Raw genomic sequence first — 19,767 nt, forward strand, 5'->3', positions numbered from 1 at the left:
GGGTATGCCACACAGTACGGGGCAAATGACCGTCATCTATCAAACGCATAGAAATCACCGCACCAGTCGTTTCCTCGCTGGATTACGTGATTCACTACACCATAAAGGATTTGTGGCCACGCATAAGGTAATTTTCGCGTCACTAGCGAGCTCATAACAACCGTTAAACGATAACCTTATCGGTGTACGATTGTTGTTGGCCTGCAGTGTTTTTTCCTCCCGATACATCATTCGCCTTTCAATACTTGTGCGTGTGCTGTGTAAGGAGAAGAACAATATTGAAGATGCTTTAACAGTCGATCTACGTTAAATATTCCACGATAAAATATCAATCCAGAAAATAATGCGACTCAAATGTCAATGTAGGAAGGACGTTACGGCGTCTCTGCATCTAGTGCTGACCACTTGCTAATGCTATTGCTAACGCCAACCTTATTGAAACGATGCAATGTGGATTGCATTTTCTGTGATCTCTTATTGAGGATCACTAATCAGAATTAATAAATTACACACACACACGCGCGCACACACACACACACACACACACACACATATATATATATATATACGTACACACATTCACACCCATACATACATGCATGCAGACATATACAGTGCTTAACATGTTATATACATATGTGTATATACATATGTGTATTTGGGCATATCGTCCTCCAAATGGCAATGTTTTTTTAAATTAAATGTCTGTTTTTTTTTAATTCAAGCCATTCACGTCAAGTAAAATTGTATTTGCGTTGCACCAATTCCCAACCGACGTTTTCTAAAGGAATTTAACACACTGAGCAGGTTAAGAACCATACTCCTCATGCAGTTTATATAAACGAAACATGGTTGGTCCCCTGGCGACAGAGGCAAGGAAACACCCAGGCTCTGTGTGGTGACTGTCTGCCTGGGCCAGTTGTCTTGAAATTGAGGGACAGAGGATAGATAGAAAAAAAAACAGGAAAGAAGGTTTGAGTGACCATGGTAGGGATAAGCGAACAATGGGCACAATAACAGCCATAGAAACAACAGTCATAGTCCCATGGGGGTCAGCTTTGGAGTTGGGGACAGGGGCGTGATAAAAAGTTGTTGTTGGCACGATGCTAGACTGCATGCTGGCTACTTTTCAGGTGCCCATGAGCAGGCGTCGTAGTCATCACCCCAGCTCAAATGGTGCTGCAGGCTTTGTGCACTTCATTCACTCTTTGTGTGTTGTCCTTAAGGGACAATGATGACTATGATAAATACATTTTAAAAATGATGCCAGCAACAATGATGATGCTGGCACACTCAGGCTTGGTTCTGTCATTTCGTCATTGTGCTTATTTAACTGTGAGAGGATAATTGTTTTTTTTCTGTTTGTTTTTCACGAGCTGATGTTGTGCGATTATGAAGCTTTCAATATTAATTCTCATCCTATGCTTACGCAATGGGTATTAAATAAAAACTCTTAGGAAATGCTGTACACACACACACACACACACAATATTGCTCAGAATATATAATAAATAAGCACTTGTTTGATTGTCGCATCGTATTTTTTTTGTACATTTAATGTGGTTCTCGGAGGACTAAAATTGTCTCGTAGGAAAAATCTTTCTGATCCGTTCTTTGTTTACAACAATTCCACCTTTTAATTATCGTGACAGTGGTGCCTTGATCTGTACGGTTCATGCTGTTTGCACTGAATCAGTCAGTAAGGTTTTCTTCTTCACTCTGGTGTGTCTTGGGAATGGAAACTTGGAGACGGTAATGACCATTAAAAACGGCAGCTCCTGTTACAGTAGCTCTTGGTTTCTTTCTCCTTACTCACTTGTAGCTGTGTGCATACCATGTGCTTGTTCAACCAGTTTAAGTATAAAATGTTGATTATCCAAGAAGTAAAAGCATTTGGTCGTTCATTATTGAGTAGAAATGTTTTTTATTTTATTTTTTTGTCTTTTGTATTTATAATTGTTCTTTTAGCAATCTAAACAATTAACAAAAGAATCATCCAAATAACCAATTAATCGATATAATTTTGAGTCGGCTTTACAAATATTAAAATATTCGGTATGCAGAACTATACACATCTCTACTTATGCCCAAATGATCACCCCAAGACTTTATTTTTTTATGGACATTTTTAAGGCTTTTCCTTTTCATATGCACTCACATAATGTCCATTAACTATGACCAATTGTCTACCGGCTATATTATTTTTCCCATTATGTGTACATGTTGTAGGTTTAAATGCATGAAGAACTACAGAGAACAGGAAGGAAGGAAGGAAGGACGAAAGGACTGATTGAGTCTGACTGCTTCACACACTGGACTGAATGTCCTCTCACTGGTGATGTCAGAGCAATGGCATTTTCACACACACACACACACACACACACACACACACACACACACACACACACACGCATCTGTTAACTTATTTTGTTCCTAAAGCATCCGCTTGTCCTCTCGTTCCCATTCAAAGGTCGGGATCAGGATTGTGGCTCATGTTTCAGAATACCAACACATACTCCAAACAAGCTCTTTTACTCTCCCATGTATACCAGTTTCATTTTGGTGTAACATGCAGAGTCACAAAAACATTGGAATAGCTGAAGTGAATCGACCCCCTTTCACAATTTATGATTTTGCCTCGGTAGTGGCACAAAAGGTATTTTGAGCCACCGACTCACATGATCGCAAAGGGGGAGTTGGGAGTCTCTAATGGACAAAGATCATACTGCTTTTCTGTGTGGCGGAAGAAAGTGAGTGCAATGACAAAGGTCAACGAATCATCTAAAGTTTTTGATCATTTCACACATGTTCATGTGGATTCAGCACCTCGTTGTTGACTCCAGCACAACAAGCGTCTTGACACAAAAACAGCTAATTTAGTCTACGATAGTCTACCATCACGAGTTAGCCCGAATGGTGTGACTAGATATAAACTAAAGGCGCAGAAACCAATTCTTGCGGAATTTAATTTTTTTTGTGGGAGTCACCAATTGAAATTAGCTATATGGGGTTTTTTTGTCTTTTTTTTTGAGAATGAAAGCCAATCGCCTAATCTCCTTCATTTCCATCGCACATTTGTCATTGTTGTTTCATAATGCAAAAGTGTTTTTTTTTCATGCCGTTACTTCATAAGAAAAAGATAAGAAAACCTTTATTAGTCTCGCAATGGAGAAATTCCCGATTCACAGCAGCAAAGTTATGAAAGAAAGAAGTAGAACAACAAAATATAGGAGCTGCTGGAAAGGCAGCCACTCTCGCGGCGCCATTTTGAAGTCAAAATAACAAAAATAACACAACACAACACATAGGGCACAGACAGTCGTGCAATCTTCACCACTTTTCTGCATACACTTTGTTGTCTGAAGCAGTTCTAGATGAAAGAGGAGAGGATCAAAGTGTCCTTTCACCAGTGGATCAGACGTCATGCTGAAATTGTGCACACATCTGCTACAAGCAAAGTTTTGAAAGCAAACACGAAGCTGTAGCGTCCATTGACGAAAAGAGATGAGTTCACTTCTCCTGTCCCACGTAATCCGCTTCAAACTCCAAGCCGCGACTCCCAGTTCCAAATCCGCATCGGCGCTCTGCGCTAACGCTCCTTTCTTCTCATCGTCGGCTCCTCAAGACTTACATCCATCCAGCCGCAGACCGTTCAACAGCACCGATCTCTCCGCTGAACAAAGCGGGGCTGTGAAAAATGCTGCCTATTACAGGCGCAAGACACAAGCGCCCCGGACTGTCCAGCAACGACAGTCAAATGGCGCCGACATTCCTCCCAGTCAAAAACAGTGCTGGTATACCCATGCTGCCGAGAAGGCGCAACCACCGAGCACAGAGTCTCCTCCTTGATGAATGTCGTGGCCAAAAAATGCTGAAAAAAGTCCACATCAGGTCCACACGACGTAAACAACACAAAGTGACAAAACAAACACAAAAACAACAAAAAAAAAGCAAGGCTCATGAGAGCACTTGCTGACGGCTGCCTACTCGGGCGCCATCTTGACTTCAAAGTTCAAAGTTCATCGATAACTTTTCACCCTTTCATGCATCCTGTAACCTGATAACATGGTAAGCGGTCCACCGTAGTAACCGTTGTCCCTGAATGGGTTAAAACACTCAATTCTAAAAACATTTGACAGCCACAGCCCTAAATTATTCCAAAAGAATTGGTATCTCTCAATGGGAAGTTGGAACCTCATTTATGTTTATGTATGAATAGGAAAGATGACCACCAGTAAATCTTACTTAAACATGATCCTGTAAGCTTGTTTGATCCCAGATGAGTTTATTCTTGATATTTTCATTATTTTCTCTGACCAAAAACTGTTTTGAAGCTAAATAAATCACATGTCAACTAGTGCCCAGGACTGGATTGCTTTCAGTTTTATTATAAACAATGAGATGTTTACCTGATTGGAGACCTTCTTTTATTTGTGTCTAACCAAATAAATGAATATTTTAGAAAATCACCTTTTTTTCAGGTTTCGCTCCCACATGGCGTGCGATCTGTAATAAATAAATTGTGGACTAAATAAGTTGAAGTTCTTTTGAACTGGAATGAAACGGATGGAAACTCTTTTCAGCGGTCACAGTGGCTTACTATTGTCCTGTGTTCAAGGACAGAACTAAAAGGCCTGAAAACATTTTGGCTTCTGAGAAATGTTTACCGTCCTGCACTTTACACAGCATTTCAACATATTTTCCCGGAGCTCGAATTGGTTCAGGACAAAGAAGACAAAGTCCGAGGTGGTGAGACAAGAAAAAGGTCTTGTCTAAAACGGGAACACTGCTGGCATACAGATGAAGCTCCCGGCTCGGTTTTTAAGTGCCGGCCACGTTCTTGTTGTTTGCCTCATCTGCGGTCGCGTTTATGGCTTCTGCCTTGCAAACAAGTATTGATTCGTACGGGTGTGGCGAGCTTCTTGAGATATCAGTTTCTTGGGTGCATTTCCCAGAATCTACTCATTGTCCGGCTTCCAATCACTGGACTTTGAATGTGGCGGGGGCTGTAAGGCGTATTCTACTTCAGGATCTTTTCGTGTGGGGGGCCTCGCCAGTTCAGAAAGCATCCTTGTACTGGCACGTGTGGGGGGGGGGGGGGGGCACTGAGTTTATTTATGAGGCCGACAACTGTATCGGAGCCTATGCCGTAGAATTTTATCGGGAGGTGCTGCTTTTTTCCAAACCAAATACACTGGGAACATTTCAAATGGAATAAATGACAAACCCAACATTTTAATTTCAAGTGCAGGCACGGCGTGTGTTGCAATAATGGATTAAGTAGTACCCGTGCGTTGTTTTAAAGCTTTTATGGTGCATGTCCAAGCTTGTCCATTTCGGAAACTGTAGCACCTGTGTGACAGTTGAACACAACAAATCCGAGAATAGGTTTTCACAAGCACGCAGGTTCGTCGAGTTCATGGCTTTATATTATGTCATCCTCACCTGTGCTTCTTTTCATCGGGAGTGTTGACTTGAGCACCAACTTGGTTATACTCTCCTTTTCAGCAGGACTGAGTTGGCCCTTGTCTTGTTTTAGTGCATTTTTAAGCACTTGTTGACATGAATTCCACCAAACTGGCATGCATCTTTGACTTTGTCAAACTTGATTTACAGTACATGCAGTCTTGCATGTACTGAGTTAGGAAAAAAATAGTTTTGCCCTTCTTTCTTTTTTGAGCGGAGGAGTACTATTTCATGCTTCTTGAACTTTGCAAACTTTTTTTTTCTTCTTTGGACCATGTAATGCGTTAGCTAAAGATGCTTGTGGAATTTTGGAAAAAAAGACTACTGGTACTCTGTGACTTTCAAAAAGCTGATGCATGCAACATGTGGTGTTTTTCTGGATTAAAAATGTGTTTTTGTGGGGAGGGAACTGATAACCTTTTCAGTGAGTAAATTAATTTGATATGTTCGTAAATTCAGTTACAAGCCCGGTCATGGAACAAATTCCACTCTTAAATCATGAAACCACTGTATCTTAAATTAATACCTCTCAGATAGTATCACTCGGTGTGAGAACACAGATTGTGAGGAATTAACCTTCAAGCGTGAATCTCACAGCATTATAGTTGAATGCATCGTTATAATTAGTTTGCAGCATTACGCAAAGCAATATTGCGATTTCCACGAAACTCCGGACATGGATGTTGCATTGGCATATGATAAACCCATTCAACACTGCCTTTGTAATAACAATAACCCATTCCATTTTGGTGCAGATAAATTAATCCATCCATTTTCCGAACCGCTTGATTCTCACTAGGGTCGCGGGGGGTGCTGGAGCCTATCCCAGCCATCTTCGGGCAGTAGGCGGGGGACACCCTGAATCAGTTGCCAGCCAATCGCAGGGCACACAGAGACGAACAACCATCCACGCCCACACTCACACCTAGGGACAATTTAGAGCGTCCAATCAGCCTGCCATGCATGTTTTTGGAATGTGGGAGGAAACCGGAGCACCCGGAGAAAACCCACGCAGGCCCGGGGAGAACATGCAAACTCCACACAGGGAGGGCGGAGCTGGAATCGAACCCGGTACCTCTGCACTGTGAAACCGACGTGCTAACCACAGATAAATTAAAGGTGTATATATTATCCAGCAACATATTTTTAACGTGTTTTATGGCTTGCATTGGGGCCAAGTAGGGCAGCACCATATCCAGTAGATAGAGCTGTGAGGAAAAGAACGTACTGTAAAATGCCGCCACCTTCTGGACTGGAGTCCAACAATATCCCTTGGCACATCTTTATTTGTTTATATGTGGTTGAGGGAGGACGTAGATATGCTTCGGATTGTTTGGCCTTGGTGGAGCTCTGTGCTAAATAATTTTGGACAGAGAGCTTCTCGCACAAGTGTGCAAATGTTGTGGCCAGTGTATTTTTGTGCATTGGCTTAGTTGTTTCTTCAGGTTGGTACTTGTGCTGTTAAGGGTTGGCCTTTCCAGTTAGGGCAAGATAAAGAGTTGACGTGCGGGAAAAAAACAGGCAGTCGGTTCTCAGACTTGCTGCTCATTCAAAACAAACTATCTACAGTAGTTGTATATACAGAAAATGACTTCACTGGAGTCTGTATTTGTGATTTTTTTTCTTTTTTATGCTCTCACAGGGTGCTCTGCCAACAGCATGGTGCTGTCATAGTGGAACGGACCACAAGCAGTCACTCGCCATGCCTCAGTTACAAACCAGCTGCTGGCCTGTCCGGCTCATCTGTTGTCTCCTCATTGTGGCACACACTCATGCCCAAAATGGTAGGAATCTTCCATCCTTCTTTCACCATTCTTTTGAAATATCGGCTCTCCACACGACACGCACATTGGCCCGAACTTGTGCAATAGAAGCAAAGGATTCAGTGTTTTGTGTGTTTGCTTATGTTTCCTTTCAGAGCTGACCGTACCACAGCAGGTAAAACTGACACCCGACATGTACATGCAACAAATATCCATTTCCTGGCTGGGAGGCAGCGCCAACATGTTCGATGTCATGATCCTCAGAACGGAACTCAATGAAACTGTCTTCTATGTGAGGGGCATTCTCTTTTTCTTTACTCTTATTTTGAATTATGTAGCCAGAGTTTCCTTCTAAAATGGCGTTGAAAATAGGCATGTCCCGATCACGCTTTTTGGGTCTTTTGAGCCTTTGGTTTTAAGCATCTCCCGATACCGAGTCCTGATCCGATACCTCTTCAATGCATGAAGAAATAAAGAGCGTGCATCTGATTTTTCTCAAATGAATATGGAAATATACATAGATGGTGTAATGTTTTAGGACTCGCTACATGCGACTCTCAACCTGACGACTGGTCGGTACGAGTGGAATTGGACCTCAGCAGAACCTCTCGAATGTACCTCGTTGTCTGTCCGAATCCGCTCCAGAGAGGGTACGGTGACGAGTGAATGGAGCGGCCAACAGATCCTCCAAGGTTAACCTGCTTTAATATTATGAACAGACCAAAGTATTCTGTCTATTGATATCTTTCCGCCCTTACGTGATCTTCTTCCTCCAATTATTTTTCTTTCTTCAGGAAACGATCTGCCTACCAAAGTGAAGTTCCAGATGTACCCCCAGGATAGAATTGTGCACGCGGGGGACAACACCACGTTCTGCTGCATTGTGGCGGAAGGGTCGCTCTTCGGTTCAGTGCATTACGGCAACACGGCCATGAACGCCACACGGCTGAGTCGGCGGAGTTACAGCATCACAGTAACTCACCAGCCTCCGTCAAACAGGACGGGGACCAATGTCATCTGCAAGGACAGCGAAAAGACCAAAATTATGGGGGCCGTGGTCTTTGTTGCATGTAAGTTTAATGCTTCAATTTAAGTTTGTCCTAATAGGAAGTAGTTGTTGAAAATCAACCATTGCTTTATCAAAAACTGTATATTGTTGTTTTCCAGTTAAATCATTAATCTCATCGCTTTAGTATTAATGTATAACATGTTGTTTTATATCGTCAGAATTTGATGTGGCAGTTTGGCGTTTTTGTATCGATGTATTTGTATCATTTTAATCAGTAACAATCAATAACAAACCCTACTTCGCGGTTTTCACCTTGCGCGGGCGGTCCCAGGTCCCCATTAACCGAAGAAAACGATAGATTACTGTATGCCATTTTACTCGGATTGGAAGGTGTTTTGGGGCCAGATTTTCTTGGCCGATACCCTCCAAAAGCCATTTTTTCCCAACACACACACAAAAAAATCTATTTTTCTGCAACCGATCGTCTAATTTTCAAAACTCTTGGCGCATCATACTCAGGTTGACGTGACCAATCCAACCAGACTCACATTGCTACTTCATACTTATTATTTCCCCAGATCCTCCGCTGCTCAGTGATTTTCATTGCGAGACTCGAGATTTGACGTCGGCCGTATGCCAGTGGAAAGAAGCGCGAGCCACGCGACTGTACGGCAAACGGAGAACGATCTACTCGCTCAACAAAAGGTACTTTGCGTGTGCTATTGGACACGTCAAAATCTAAGCATTGCATCCAGCTGAGAGGAACAGTAGCTTTGACCTCCAAAATGGAGATCATTTTGTCTCAAACAAATGCCAGTTCACTGTCTAATATGATTATCTTTTTTTTTTTTGTAGGAAATGTGAGGAGGCCAACTCGGTAGAAAATCTGAGAACATGTAGTATGGCGCACTGGGAGGGTAACTGGACGCTGGAAGCTGTGAACCATCTCGGCCAGGACAGCGTGTTGGATTCAGCTGAAATCCTCCACAGAGGTGAGTGGCTCAGCCCCACTTCATCGCGGAACACACACATTCATTTTTAACGCTCAAAATTCCAAGCATAGAATATAACTGTACTGTGTCTAAAGTATTTGTTTTTGATTGCTCTGTTTTTTCATCACAGTGCGCCCAGTGGCACCTGAAAACCTGAACGCTGTCGTCAATGCTTGGAATGCCACCTTGCTGTGGAAGTGGCGATATGATAGCTACGATTCCCTGCCGGTTGTTTGCCAGGTCGAGATCAGGTTTCACGACAACAAAACAAAGGTCAGTTACTTTCTTTGCACATGTTAGAGCACCATTGCTTCTTTTCATGTTCAACATCATGGGCTCACATTTGGTAAAAATGTTGTACGTGTCCAGCGCACTTTCACGGGCGTCGGTCTGACGGCGGTACGGCTTTTGAAACTTTATCCAAATGAAGAGTACACCTTTAAAGTCCGCTGTGGCGCCCAGCGGAATTTCTGGAAATGGGGAAATTGGAGCCAACCCATTTCTATCAAAACAAATATGGACGGTAAGGATGGATATATGGTTTGAATACCTTTTATGTACTGTTAAATCCAAATTTCAAAATAAAATTAATGATCATTTCACTGTATTTTCATGTTTTTGGATTGCTATTTGATGACATGAAAACAATTTTGACGATTCAAGGTGTGAAATTGCTAACCGTCATTTACATTTTCATCACAGTTCCAGATCAGCCTGATGTGTGGATGCATATCAACAGTGACAACTCTGGTCAGATTATTTGGAAGGTGATTTTTATTTTATTTATTTCTGACATATAAATATCATTGAACTGAATGAGTTATGATATTATACATTGTGATGTCATTTTTACTTCATTTTACCTGGGCCGTATGGTTACTTTCTATTGCCAGACATATGTGTAGCGGTATTAACTAGTTCTGTAGCCGGGAACCAGGCTTCGAACCATAATCACCTGAAATGGGATATTAACATAAATCTTTCTTCCTCTTGCACAACCTTCCCCTCTTTAGCCTCTGACATCCCGAGAAAGCCACGGTCAGATCACATCTTACGAAGTGACGCTCTGGAGCCCCAAAGAGAACCTGCAGCACACTGAAATGCTTCCTCCTGACACTTTTTTGCTGCCAATCAACCTCACTCGAATCTCCGCCTTCACCAATGACAACCAAGTCATGGCAGCTGTCATTGCCAAGAACGCTGCAGGGGATTCACTTCCCGCAAGTGTAATTATACCTCTACACATCTCAGGTATGTCGTAGTGAGGAGCGTGCAGTGTCCTCATGCAGTATATGTACAGACTTAAACAGCCAAAACGGTAGTTACGGTACACTTTAGCAATCGAATGCGTTCAGTTACAAGAGAGATACTATTTCTTTAGATTACAGTCCAAGAGGTGTTTATTGATATTTGGTGTTCTAAAACTTTTGACATAATTTGGATTGTGAATATCTCAGTAACTTCATGTCAAAGGCAAATGAAATTTAAAAAAAGCTTCATTTCCACCAACATATTCTCATATCCTCACGCATTTTGCTACGAGAGAGCCTCATACTTTTTCTGCATTTAAAACATTTTTTGTTTTTCATTTTATTTCCTTATTCTTTCCAGATCGGAGTCAAATTGCTGAGTCCAGGGTGGTTTATATGGACAGAGGTTTCCCCCTGGTCTGGCAGGATGACACCAACTCAAGCTGCGGTTATGTCATTGAGTGGCATGACGCCCTCTGCCAGCAAGACTGCCATGTGGAGTGGGTCAAGGTGGCGATGGGAACCACAAATACGTCCATTGAGTCAGGTACTTTGAGCGAAATCAACCTGGATTCACCTTGCAAGCGTGAATTCCTAAATCGGATTGACTACAAGTGACTCTCATCCCTTCATCAGCCAACTTCCAGCCAGGCGTGAAGTACAACATCTCCCTGTTTAGTTGCTCCTCAGAGCTGCTGCAGTACTGGCAGGGCTACATGCAGGAACTGCGTAAGTAGGACGAACCTTTTTGGCAACAGAAGCAGCAGTCCTTTTCGAAAATGTTTTTTGAATTTCAAACCACCTTCATACCTTCCCCTCCCCCAAGCTCCCTCCAGAGCCGTCCCCCACCTGTTCATCAATCAGCAGGACTCAGACGTTCTCTTGACGTGGGAAGCCATGCCGCAGGCTAGCAGGAGAGGATACATCTTGGGTTACAACATTTACCTCAACAATGACTCCCAGCTCGTGCTACTCGGTACGTATTGGCCTCTTCTAACAGTTTTGCGGTGTTTGAGTGCGGCAACATTACTGCTACGTCTTGTGCTCTTTCTTTCCACCACTGTTTCCCATCCTGCCCATCCCTGCAGCCAATCTGTCGGGAGAAGGAAGCAGGAAGTACACAGTGAAGGGTCTTTCCGAGGGCTCCTACAAATTCACGGTCAAAACGTACAATTCAGCAGGCGAGGACACCGGCGCCACAATTTCCATCACAGTAGAGCAGTTAGGTATGTATTTCATTTGATTTTATTTTTCACGACCTGTAAATATCCGCGGGCAACAATTTCTCCTTTGTTCTCTTCCTTCAAGCTGATTGGCTGATCCTGGAAATACTGGCAACTCTGGGAGCTGTCGCTTTATTGCTGTCCATTGTCACCTTCCTTTGTTATAAGAAACGGAAATGGTGAGTCAGCTTTCTTTCCTGAAGCACCTTTTATTTGAGCATGTGACCTGAATATTGATATTCAGGTGACATATTCAATGCGTGCTGCGCATTAACATTTTCCATTTTGTGCTCATCAGGGTGAAGATGGCCTTCTATCCAGACATACCGCAACCCAAATTGAGCGATGACTGGACTAGGACGCAGGTACGTGTAAGTATAATGTCTGACCATTATCGCGATTAGACCAATACCTTGTAAATCAATGTTTCCCAATGTTTTTTGAGCCAAGGCACATATTTTACCACCACCAACAGAATTATTCTGTTGTTTGAATGGCAACAAATGGATACACGGGATAATTGTACATTTTGCATCTCCTCGAAGAGCATTTAATTGTTCGGACGATCACTATAGGTTGCTGGCGTAGATAGATAAATTAACTCATATTTTAAGGTTTCATTCAGTAAAATGTGATCTTTTCCCGTAGCAAACTTGATGATCTTTCATGACAATTTCTGCTGCAGTTCTAATACTGGGATTTTGCAGGATATATATTTTTTCCTTTTGTGTAAACTATCCTGTATCTCATTGACATCTTTGATCATTGATTGAACTCGACAGGGTCCACTGGATGTGAGGCCATCGCCGCACAACGTGGTCCATGTTATAGGAAAGCCCGAATTAGACTCCCTTAAAGAAGTGTTGGTCGTCATTCCCGAAGAGGATGAGGAGGAAGAGGATCAGATCGGAGGCGAGCCAGTCGACACGGATGAGCCAGCGTCATTACGCTACTACAACCAAATGATTGACGAGCGCCCCATTAGGCCACGCTACCCAGACTCTTTGGACTCGTCTTCGTCCTCGATGGACTCTGGGCAAACTGATGTGACCTACACAGGAATCCAAACTTCAGGGTCATCGCTGGTCTTCCACACAGATCAACAAGGTTCTTCTGAGGTCGAAATGGCTGCCAGTGGAGGTGGTTACCGCCCCCAGAGGCAACCTGCAAGTGACAACTCACACCCGGTTCCAGCGCTGTCTTCCCAAGACCCCCAAGGTGCTTGCTCCGGAGGCTACAAACCCCAAAGCTCTTGGAATTTGGACTCGCCCGGGGAGGCTGAGGAGCGGGACTGCCTGGCACCGTGCTTGGGCTCGCCCACCTCCGTGGCTTCCACTCAGTTCCTCCTCCCTGACGGCGAGTCAGAGGAGCACGGCAAAGAGAAACGTCCGCTCTCTACTTCCGCAGCAGGCTGGTTCACCAACCTGCTGTCCTCTGCAAAACCATGATATCCTCTCATTAGAAGCTGCTCGGCCAATAGGTTGGCCTAACCCTTTTACATTCACGTTACCAGTGACATTTATCAAACTGCAAAAAGCTTCACCCATCAGGCCAAAATATCATATCATCATTTGATGTAGCAGTTTGAAAGCAAGCCGAAAATATGATGTTTGAGAAACAAAAGGAAAACACGAGGCTGAAATGTGATCCGTACTATTTCCTCATATCGTGGCCAGAAGCATGGATTTACTCATTATGTCATTTTACAGCAGAGCTCACTTGGTGTGTTGGCATTAATCTACCATGACATATAATGGGTCAGTCAAAGTAAAGGGGGGGGGGGATCCATGATGCTTGTATCTACCCCGGTCAAGGATGACGCCTCGTACTGATGTCCAAAAACGTTTACTCGTGGAACACCGTGACAACTAAAACATATTTCACACAACAATCAAAATTAAATATCTTGAACAGGACATTAAATAAATAAACACAAAATGACATACCGTCAAATTACAGTAAATCACATAGACCACACGGTATCGTAGTTCTGTCTCTCTCTCTCTCTCTCTCTCTCAAGTTGTCTTCTCGATCTTTCTCTCATTCCTCGCTATCCACGGCACGTGACCCGGAAGTGATTCTTATCAAAAGATTCCAAATAACCTATTCAGAGGATTCAAAGAAAAACATATATGAAAGTTCACATAGAAATACAAAATACTTTGCAAAACAACAAGCCTAAAATAAATTGTATTTTCGTTGTCATGGCAACCAACAACTCAGTCTTGGCGCCAGTTACAATGCTATTAAAAAAAAGTAGTCTGTGTATTCAAGTGGATGGCATCTGGCACGGCTTCTTTCAGAGCTGAGGCCACTCTTTGAGGAAATGTGGGAAATATCTTGGCTTTCTTCATGACTGGGCATTCAGTGCTGACGTTATTTCAGAGTTGCAGCTTTTAGCTTTTTGTTTTGTTTGACCCGTTGTGATGTGAGTTTCAAAACACTAGATGATGATGATTGAAAGTCATTTCCAAACCAAACATTTCCCTAAGTATTTGTTGAAACACTACAAAAGGAAGACTTCTTTTTATGTTTTGTATGAACGGAACATGTCCCTTAATTGTCTTTTGAGTCGCCCCCTCATGAGATGATGTCCTATGCACTTTGTATAAGTCATTGTTTTACACACATTCAGAAGGTGATGCATTTTACACTCTGGAATTGTCTGGATGATGACACGGATGATATAAGCTAGAATGTATTCAATATCATGTACTGAACAAATGCTATCGTGTTACTTTGAATTGTTTACAATCGTCTTGTTTAATCGAGTTGTTTTGTAAATATTTCACAGGCCAGTTTTTTTTACGTCACATGTAGTATGTTACCTGCTAGTCAGCAACTTTCCATTTAAATATTGAGAATTCAATACATCTTTATTTATATAGTAACTTGGGGTGTCATTCATAGTGTTCGAGTTTCATATATAATTGTAATGCTTCCAGTCATTTGCACCATGTCACATTTCACAAATTGCCTTGCCACTCAATCAGATTTGATCCATTATGTAAAATGACTCTAACTCAGAACACATCAATAATGTTTGAGACCCTGGTAACAGCATATTATTGTTGTTTTTATAAAGCATTTGCTTTTATTTCCCTTTGGAGAGCTTTGCCATCTCCATATTTCTCTCATGTTATGATATCTTTCCACAGATTGTGTCATGCTTTATTAATCAGGTTGATATTCATTTGCATAGATGTAAAGTAGGAAATTTATGGTCATTTCCAAGTCAAGTTTTCAGTGCCTACAGCTGACAGGCTTTAAGTAAAACTACTGTGATAGGAATGGTGGCAAAAATAACGTGGGTGGAACTGGATAACTTTGCTGGTCTACTTCTCAGGTGGTCCTTTCTTTTGACTACTGGGGGAAATGTCTGTTGTTTTGTTTCGTTTTAAATACAATGCCGATTGACTGGATTCAATCCAAAAGCTACAGTGGATCGTGAAATGACTGTCCAAGCCGATATGAGATCAAATGAAACAGAAGATATAGTTTTGAGGATTTAAACGAAGCTGCACATTGTTTTTCATCCTTTAAAGCCTCATCTCCAATGAGGCAGGGCATGCTCTTAGATGTTATTTGTGTCAACAAATAACATTTTACACTAAACAATGTGGTGGATATGTATCCCTTTGCTCTCTTAGATAGGAAATGTATCATATACAATTTAACCAACAGATTTTACTGTTTGTCATGTATAGTATATAGTGATTGTCTTCCAATGATAGCTTAACCTTAGTGTGCTTTCACAGCATTGTGTCACATTTCCAGATGCTGATGTGGTCTCAAGTAAAGCAGAAAACTGGTTGTGTAGGTGATATCAGGGTAGTTTGCTCCCGCCGCTCTTCCTGATTTATAAATGCATGTTGTATAAGCAAACAATACAAGATCACAGTTTGAGACTCTGGCTTTAAAAAAACTAACACTGACTAATGCTATGCATGACTTAATGGCTACAGTAAATGTGCATCAATAAATACTCAAATTATTGAAATGCTTTAAATTATCTTTCAGAGAATATTATTTTTAAGTTTGTAATTCCTGAAGATGATTGCGAGGCAGAGTAAGCATATAGAATTTGAAAATCATGTGGATTTTTTTTTCCTGAACCAATGCTTCATGTTAACACCAAGCTGAAATGTTACTCATCAAAAACAATTAAATATTACATAACAATAATTTGTCTGGCTACTTATTTGTTTTTTCTTTGTGTATTTGTTTTTTGGGGGCGGTGTTGCATGTCCTTGAACAATGGCTGCAAAAACCATAAAAAGCATGTATGTCCCTGTTGTCCCTATTGTTTTGCGAATAAGATCAGTGAGAAGGCTCCATCCCCCTCTATGATGTTTTAAGCCCGGAGAACCCACGGGGTCAAATTTGGCCCCTATAAATTCTGCTACTCAAATGCTACCCTTAAATCCCAAAGGGTCAAATTTGGCCCTAATCCTAAATTAGGATTAAAGCATTGAATATTTGAAAAAACATATATTTTGGTGTTCAGTGAACATATAGCAGTCATTTAATGTATAATTCATCATTTTCCAAAGAAGAAAAGGGTTCTTGGGTTCTCCAGGGTTAAGCGCATACGTGTACAATGCATTCAGGGACAGGGGGCCTCATCCCGCACATCACTCAAATTGTTGTCGCGTATCCATGGTGACTAGACCTCCGAGTCGCTTTGCTTGTCTTCAATTTTTCACTTTTTGTGATCATGTGTTATCAGTCACTTTTTCATTTTTTTTCCTCATGCAAGTGTTTATTTAATAGGCGTTATTATAGATTTGATATAAAATGTGGCGGCGTAATTGGCAATTTGAAGTACTTTTTTTCCAGACAGTGAGATAGTGGTGCATTGACGTTACATTTTGGAGTGATTGTACCTGCAACTCCGAATGTGCCAATCGGTTGCTGACTTTATTGAACTTTTTCAAGTTACCATAGCAACACCGCTTTGACGCGTCTGCTTGCTTGCGGTCGACCGACACTAGATGACGTCAATGTCTTTAAGAACGTTTTCTGTCTGCTTGGTGGGAAGAGTTTCAAACGACCGCCAATAGGGCGCTGGAAAACGAAGCGGTAGAGAAACTACCTTGCTAAACTAAAGAGAGACAAGTGTTCAAAAGAAAAATATGTCGGACATATTGTGCAAATGGCTCAACGAGGAGCTTCGCCTGTCAAAGATTGTCGGTATGTACGACTGATGTATGAATTGACAGTTACCTGTGTGCTAACTCAATTATGCTAATCCTGACTGATGGTGACTTTCTTGCAATAAATGAATTTCTCTTCAAACATTCTGTGTTGAGGCAAAATGATTCATCCTCACAGGCGAAAGGGCGTTCAAGCGAAATATCTGACTAAATGATAGCTATACTGTACATATTATTTTTTAGACGCCTCCCGATAGGTGTAACTCAATAAATTACAGTCTGGTATAGAAAGGTTTGTCACATTTTCGGTGAACCGATTTATGTTGGTCTAATTTTTTGTAACAGTCTTCAGTTCTCAGTCTTTTGTTGTTTGCCACCTGATTTACCGTGAATGTTTACATATGTTCATCCTTTCAGAACCAAAGAACTTTGCGAAGGATTTCTCCAGTGGTTACCTCATTGGAGAAGTTTTACAAAAATATCAAATGATTAATGATGTCAGTGTCTTTATGAAAACAGAGTAAGTTCATTTATTTTCTCCTCTTTTTTCCCACCAAATTCTCAAAATTGCTTGCTTTTGCTTGTATAGTTCTGTGTTTTAATCTGGAAAAAAAAATGCCCACAGCACCTCCACCTCCAAACTGAACAATTTCACACGCCTTGAGCCAACTCTCCATCGGCTGGGCATCTCCTTCGACTTGACCACAGCTCAAGGAGTGATGCAGGAGAAGCCTGGCGCCGCCACACATCTTCTTTATCAGCTCTACGTCTCACTAGAAAAGCAGAGAAAGAGGAAATCCGAAATCATGCAACCTGATGCCCTGCATAAAAAAGGTCACAAAATCTTCTCTGATGTAAGTGTGATGAACTTCATTCATGCAACACCCTGTTAAACTGAGACCTCTACCAAACAACCTGAATATGTATCCTGTCCATGAATTTCTCCTTCTTCATGTAGCGTCTAAATCTTGTGGTGAAGAACCGCGATGCAGAGTTGAAGTTGCAGAAAGTCAATCAAGACATAGAGAAGAGACGCCCTCAGTTTGACAAGTCAGCCCAGAAGAATAGTCAACTCAAAGATCAAGATGAGAAGAGAGCCACAAACATGAGGAAGGTGCTGAAGGGAACTCATGATTATCTCTCAGTGTCACAGTTATCAACTTTAATGCACTACAGAGTTAAAATAAGACCACCCCCCCCCCACACACACATATCCCAACATTATTCTGTATGTTTTGCAGTTTTCTCGTCCAAAATACAGTGATGTCATGTCAAGTCAAAACCAGTCCACTGACGTCCAGGTGCCAAAACCGCCCCCCTACACTTCGTTGGTCAACATGAGGCGGCACAAGCATCAGCAACGCAAAGATCAGCAAGCAGAGGTCACAGTCACATGCAAGCTAGTCAGAATTCAAAAAGCTTAAGACCGCGCTTGAACTTGTCCTGCAAATACTTGCTTGCAACTAGAGTTGCTCTTGGTTTAAAAAAAATGAAGATAAGACGTGACACTTACTCCAGCAACATGGCGTGTGAAAGTCAGACATATAGTCCTGTCTGACTACCGTCCTACTGCAAAGACTTCAGCCTTGAAATAGTCTCTGGCTTAAAAACTTGAGTTCTAGGCTTGATCTCAAACTCAAAAACTAGACTAGACTTGTGCCCCAGCTCTCTGTGTGAAGACTTGAGACTAGACTTGGTCTCATGCAAAATTTGAGATGCACTTGCTCTCCAGCTAAAAACGCACAGAAGGAGACAGACTTGCCCAATAAAGACCTGCATTTAAGATACTTTAGCATTTGAGAAGGATTGTATTTCATTCACAGGCTAAAATAAAACTACCGGACAATGCGGTCTCCTGCTCTAAGACTTTATACTAACTTGCCCTGCAAAGACATGACCTTGAGCTCAAAGTTACAAGTCTGTGATTGATATCAAACTAATATGTTGTGTCTCTATACTTCTGTCCATGTAGATAGTCCAAGCTGAAATTGCAGAGTTTGAGATAAATAGGAAGAAGCTGACCACTTCGGGCTTGGCTTCCTCTTCAGGGTGAGAGAAACATTTTTATTATGCATCAGTGTGAAATGTTTGTACTTATCATTGCAGACCGTGATTTATTTGTTCTCTTAGAGTCACAAAAATATTAGGAATCCGTTTACTGCGGTGTGTATCGAGAACAAGCCATACACCAGTAATTGCCCCTAAAAATGTGAGAATAAGCGGATCAGAAAATGTATGGATAGATGAATGAACCTCAAATATGTGGGGGATTACTCAACTTGGTATTGTCGAATGTTTTTTGAACCTCTTTGCTCTCACTAGGGATCTCGATGTTCCACTTGGAGGTAGCACTCAGGCCAATGGAGGTGAAAATGAGCTCATGCTTCAGTCCAGCAGCGCGTATATTCAGGAGATCCGCCGGAGGTTGCAGGAAAATGTTGCCGCTTCTGAGCAGAGAGAAAAGAGACGAATCAGATGCCTGGTCGAGCAGCTCAAAGCCCATGTGGCTCAAGAGGTGGGTCACATACAGTAAGCTTGATTGAGTCAAGTGAGACAGACATGGGGCATTGGTAAAACTTACTTAACTATTTCTTATTTTTAATTTAGTTTAGTCTTAAACTCACCACCCTTCATGGCAATGTGGCTCCCTCCCCTACAGGAGAGATGGCGAGAAGAGCAGCTGGTAAGGTGTCTGACAGGCCAGACTCAGCAAGAGAAGCGTTTGGCAGTGCAGCTACTCCAGATGCGCAAGCAGAAGGATGCGTTCCGGCAGAATCGCCTGCTGATAGAACAGCAATTCCAGCAACAGAGAGAGAAGGAATTCCGAGAAGCTCTAGAAAGGGAAGCGGTGAGTGTCAACAGGATGCACGCTTTACAGTCCTGTACATTTGATGAGATGTCATATCTG

The 19,767-nt window shown here is 42.0% G+C and overlaps 2 protein-coding genes across 4 annotated transcripts in view; both read left to right on the forward strand.

The window, feature by feature from the left end:
- Window positions 1–17,001, forward strand: LOC147205189 (leukemia inhibitory factor receptor-like). Of its 2 annotated transcripts, none has more exons than XM_086112274.1 (18): window positions 1–127; window positions 7,109–7,250; window positions 7,385–7,521; window positions 7,768–7,921; window positions 8,024–8,299; window positions 8,817–8,943; window positions 9,094–9,230; window positions 9,361–9,503; window positions 9,600–9,753; window positions 9,933–9,997; window positions 10,244–10,481; window positions 10,842–11,027; window positions 11,117–11,209; window positions 11,307–11,456; window positions 11,569–11,706; window positions 11,789–11,882; window positions 12,002–12,074; window positions 12,486–17,001. In XM_086112274.1, exons 1-18 carry the CDS (start codon window positions 5–7, stop codon window positions 13,149–13,151), a joined length of 3,096 nt encoding a protein of 1,031 aa, XP_085968400.1. In that variant the 5' UTR covers window positions 1–4; the 3' UTR covers window positions 13,152–17,001. The 2 variants fall into 2 exon arrangements, with proteins under 2 accessions (XP_085968400.1, XP_085968401.1); XM_086112275.1 differs by having other exon boundaries at window positions 12,002–12,068.
- The window catches only part of spef2 (sperm flagellar and cilia associated 2), a 14,821-nt gene continuing 11,892 nt past the window's right edge, over window positions 16,839–19,767 (forward strand). The window contains exons 1-8 of one of the 2 annotated variants that reach the window (XM_086112273.1): window positions 16,839–16,896; window positions 17,277–17,379; window positions 17,485–17,713; window positions 17,818–17,973; window positions 18,101–18,241; window positions 18,832–18,908; window positions 19,182–19,374; window positions 19,519–19,707. In XM_086112273.1, the coding sequence (XP_085968399.1) occupies window positions 16,839–16,896; window positions 17,277–17,379; window positions 17,485–17,713; window positions 17,818–17,973; window positions 18,101–18,241; window positions 18,832–18,908; window positions 19,182–19,374; window positions 19,519–19,707 (1,146 nt within the window). Of the gene's footprint in view, window positions 16,897–17,276; window positions 17,380–17,484; window positions 17,714–17,817; window positions 17,974–18,100; window positions 18,242–18,831; window positions 18,909–19,181; window positions 19,375–19,518; window positions 19,708–19,767 lie in introns of those variants that run through there. The other variant, XM_086112272.1, reaches the window with a different exon arrangement.

The sequence above is a fragment of the Hippocampus guttulatus genome, chromosome 5 (assembly GCF_054856545.1).
Source record: "Hippocampus guttulatus isolate MCC_2025c chromosome 5, RoL_Hgut_1.0, whole genome shotgun sequence".
In the NCBI taxonomy this organism is placed as follows: Eukaryota; Metazoa; Chordata; class Actinopteri; order Syngnathiformes; family Syngnathidae; genus Hippocampus; species Hippocampus guttulatus.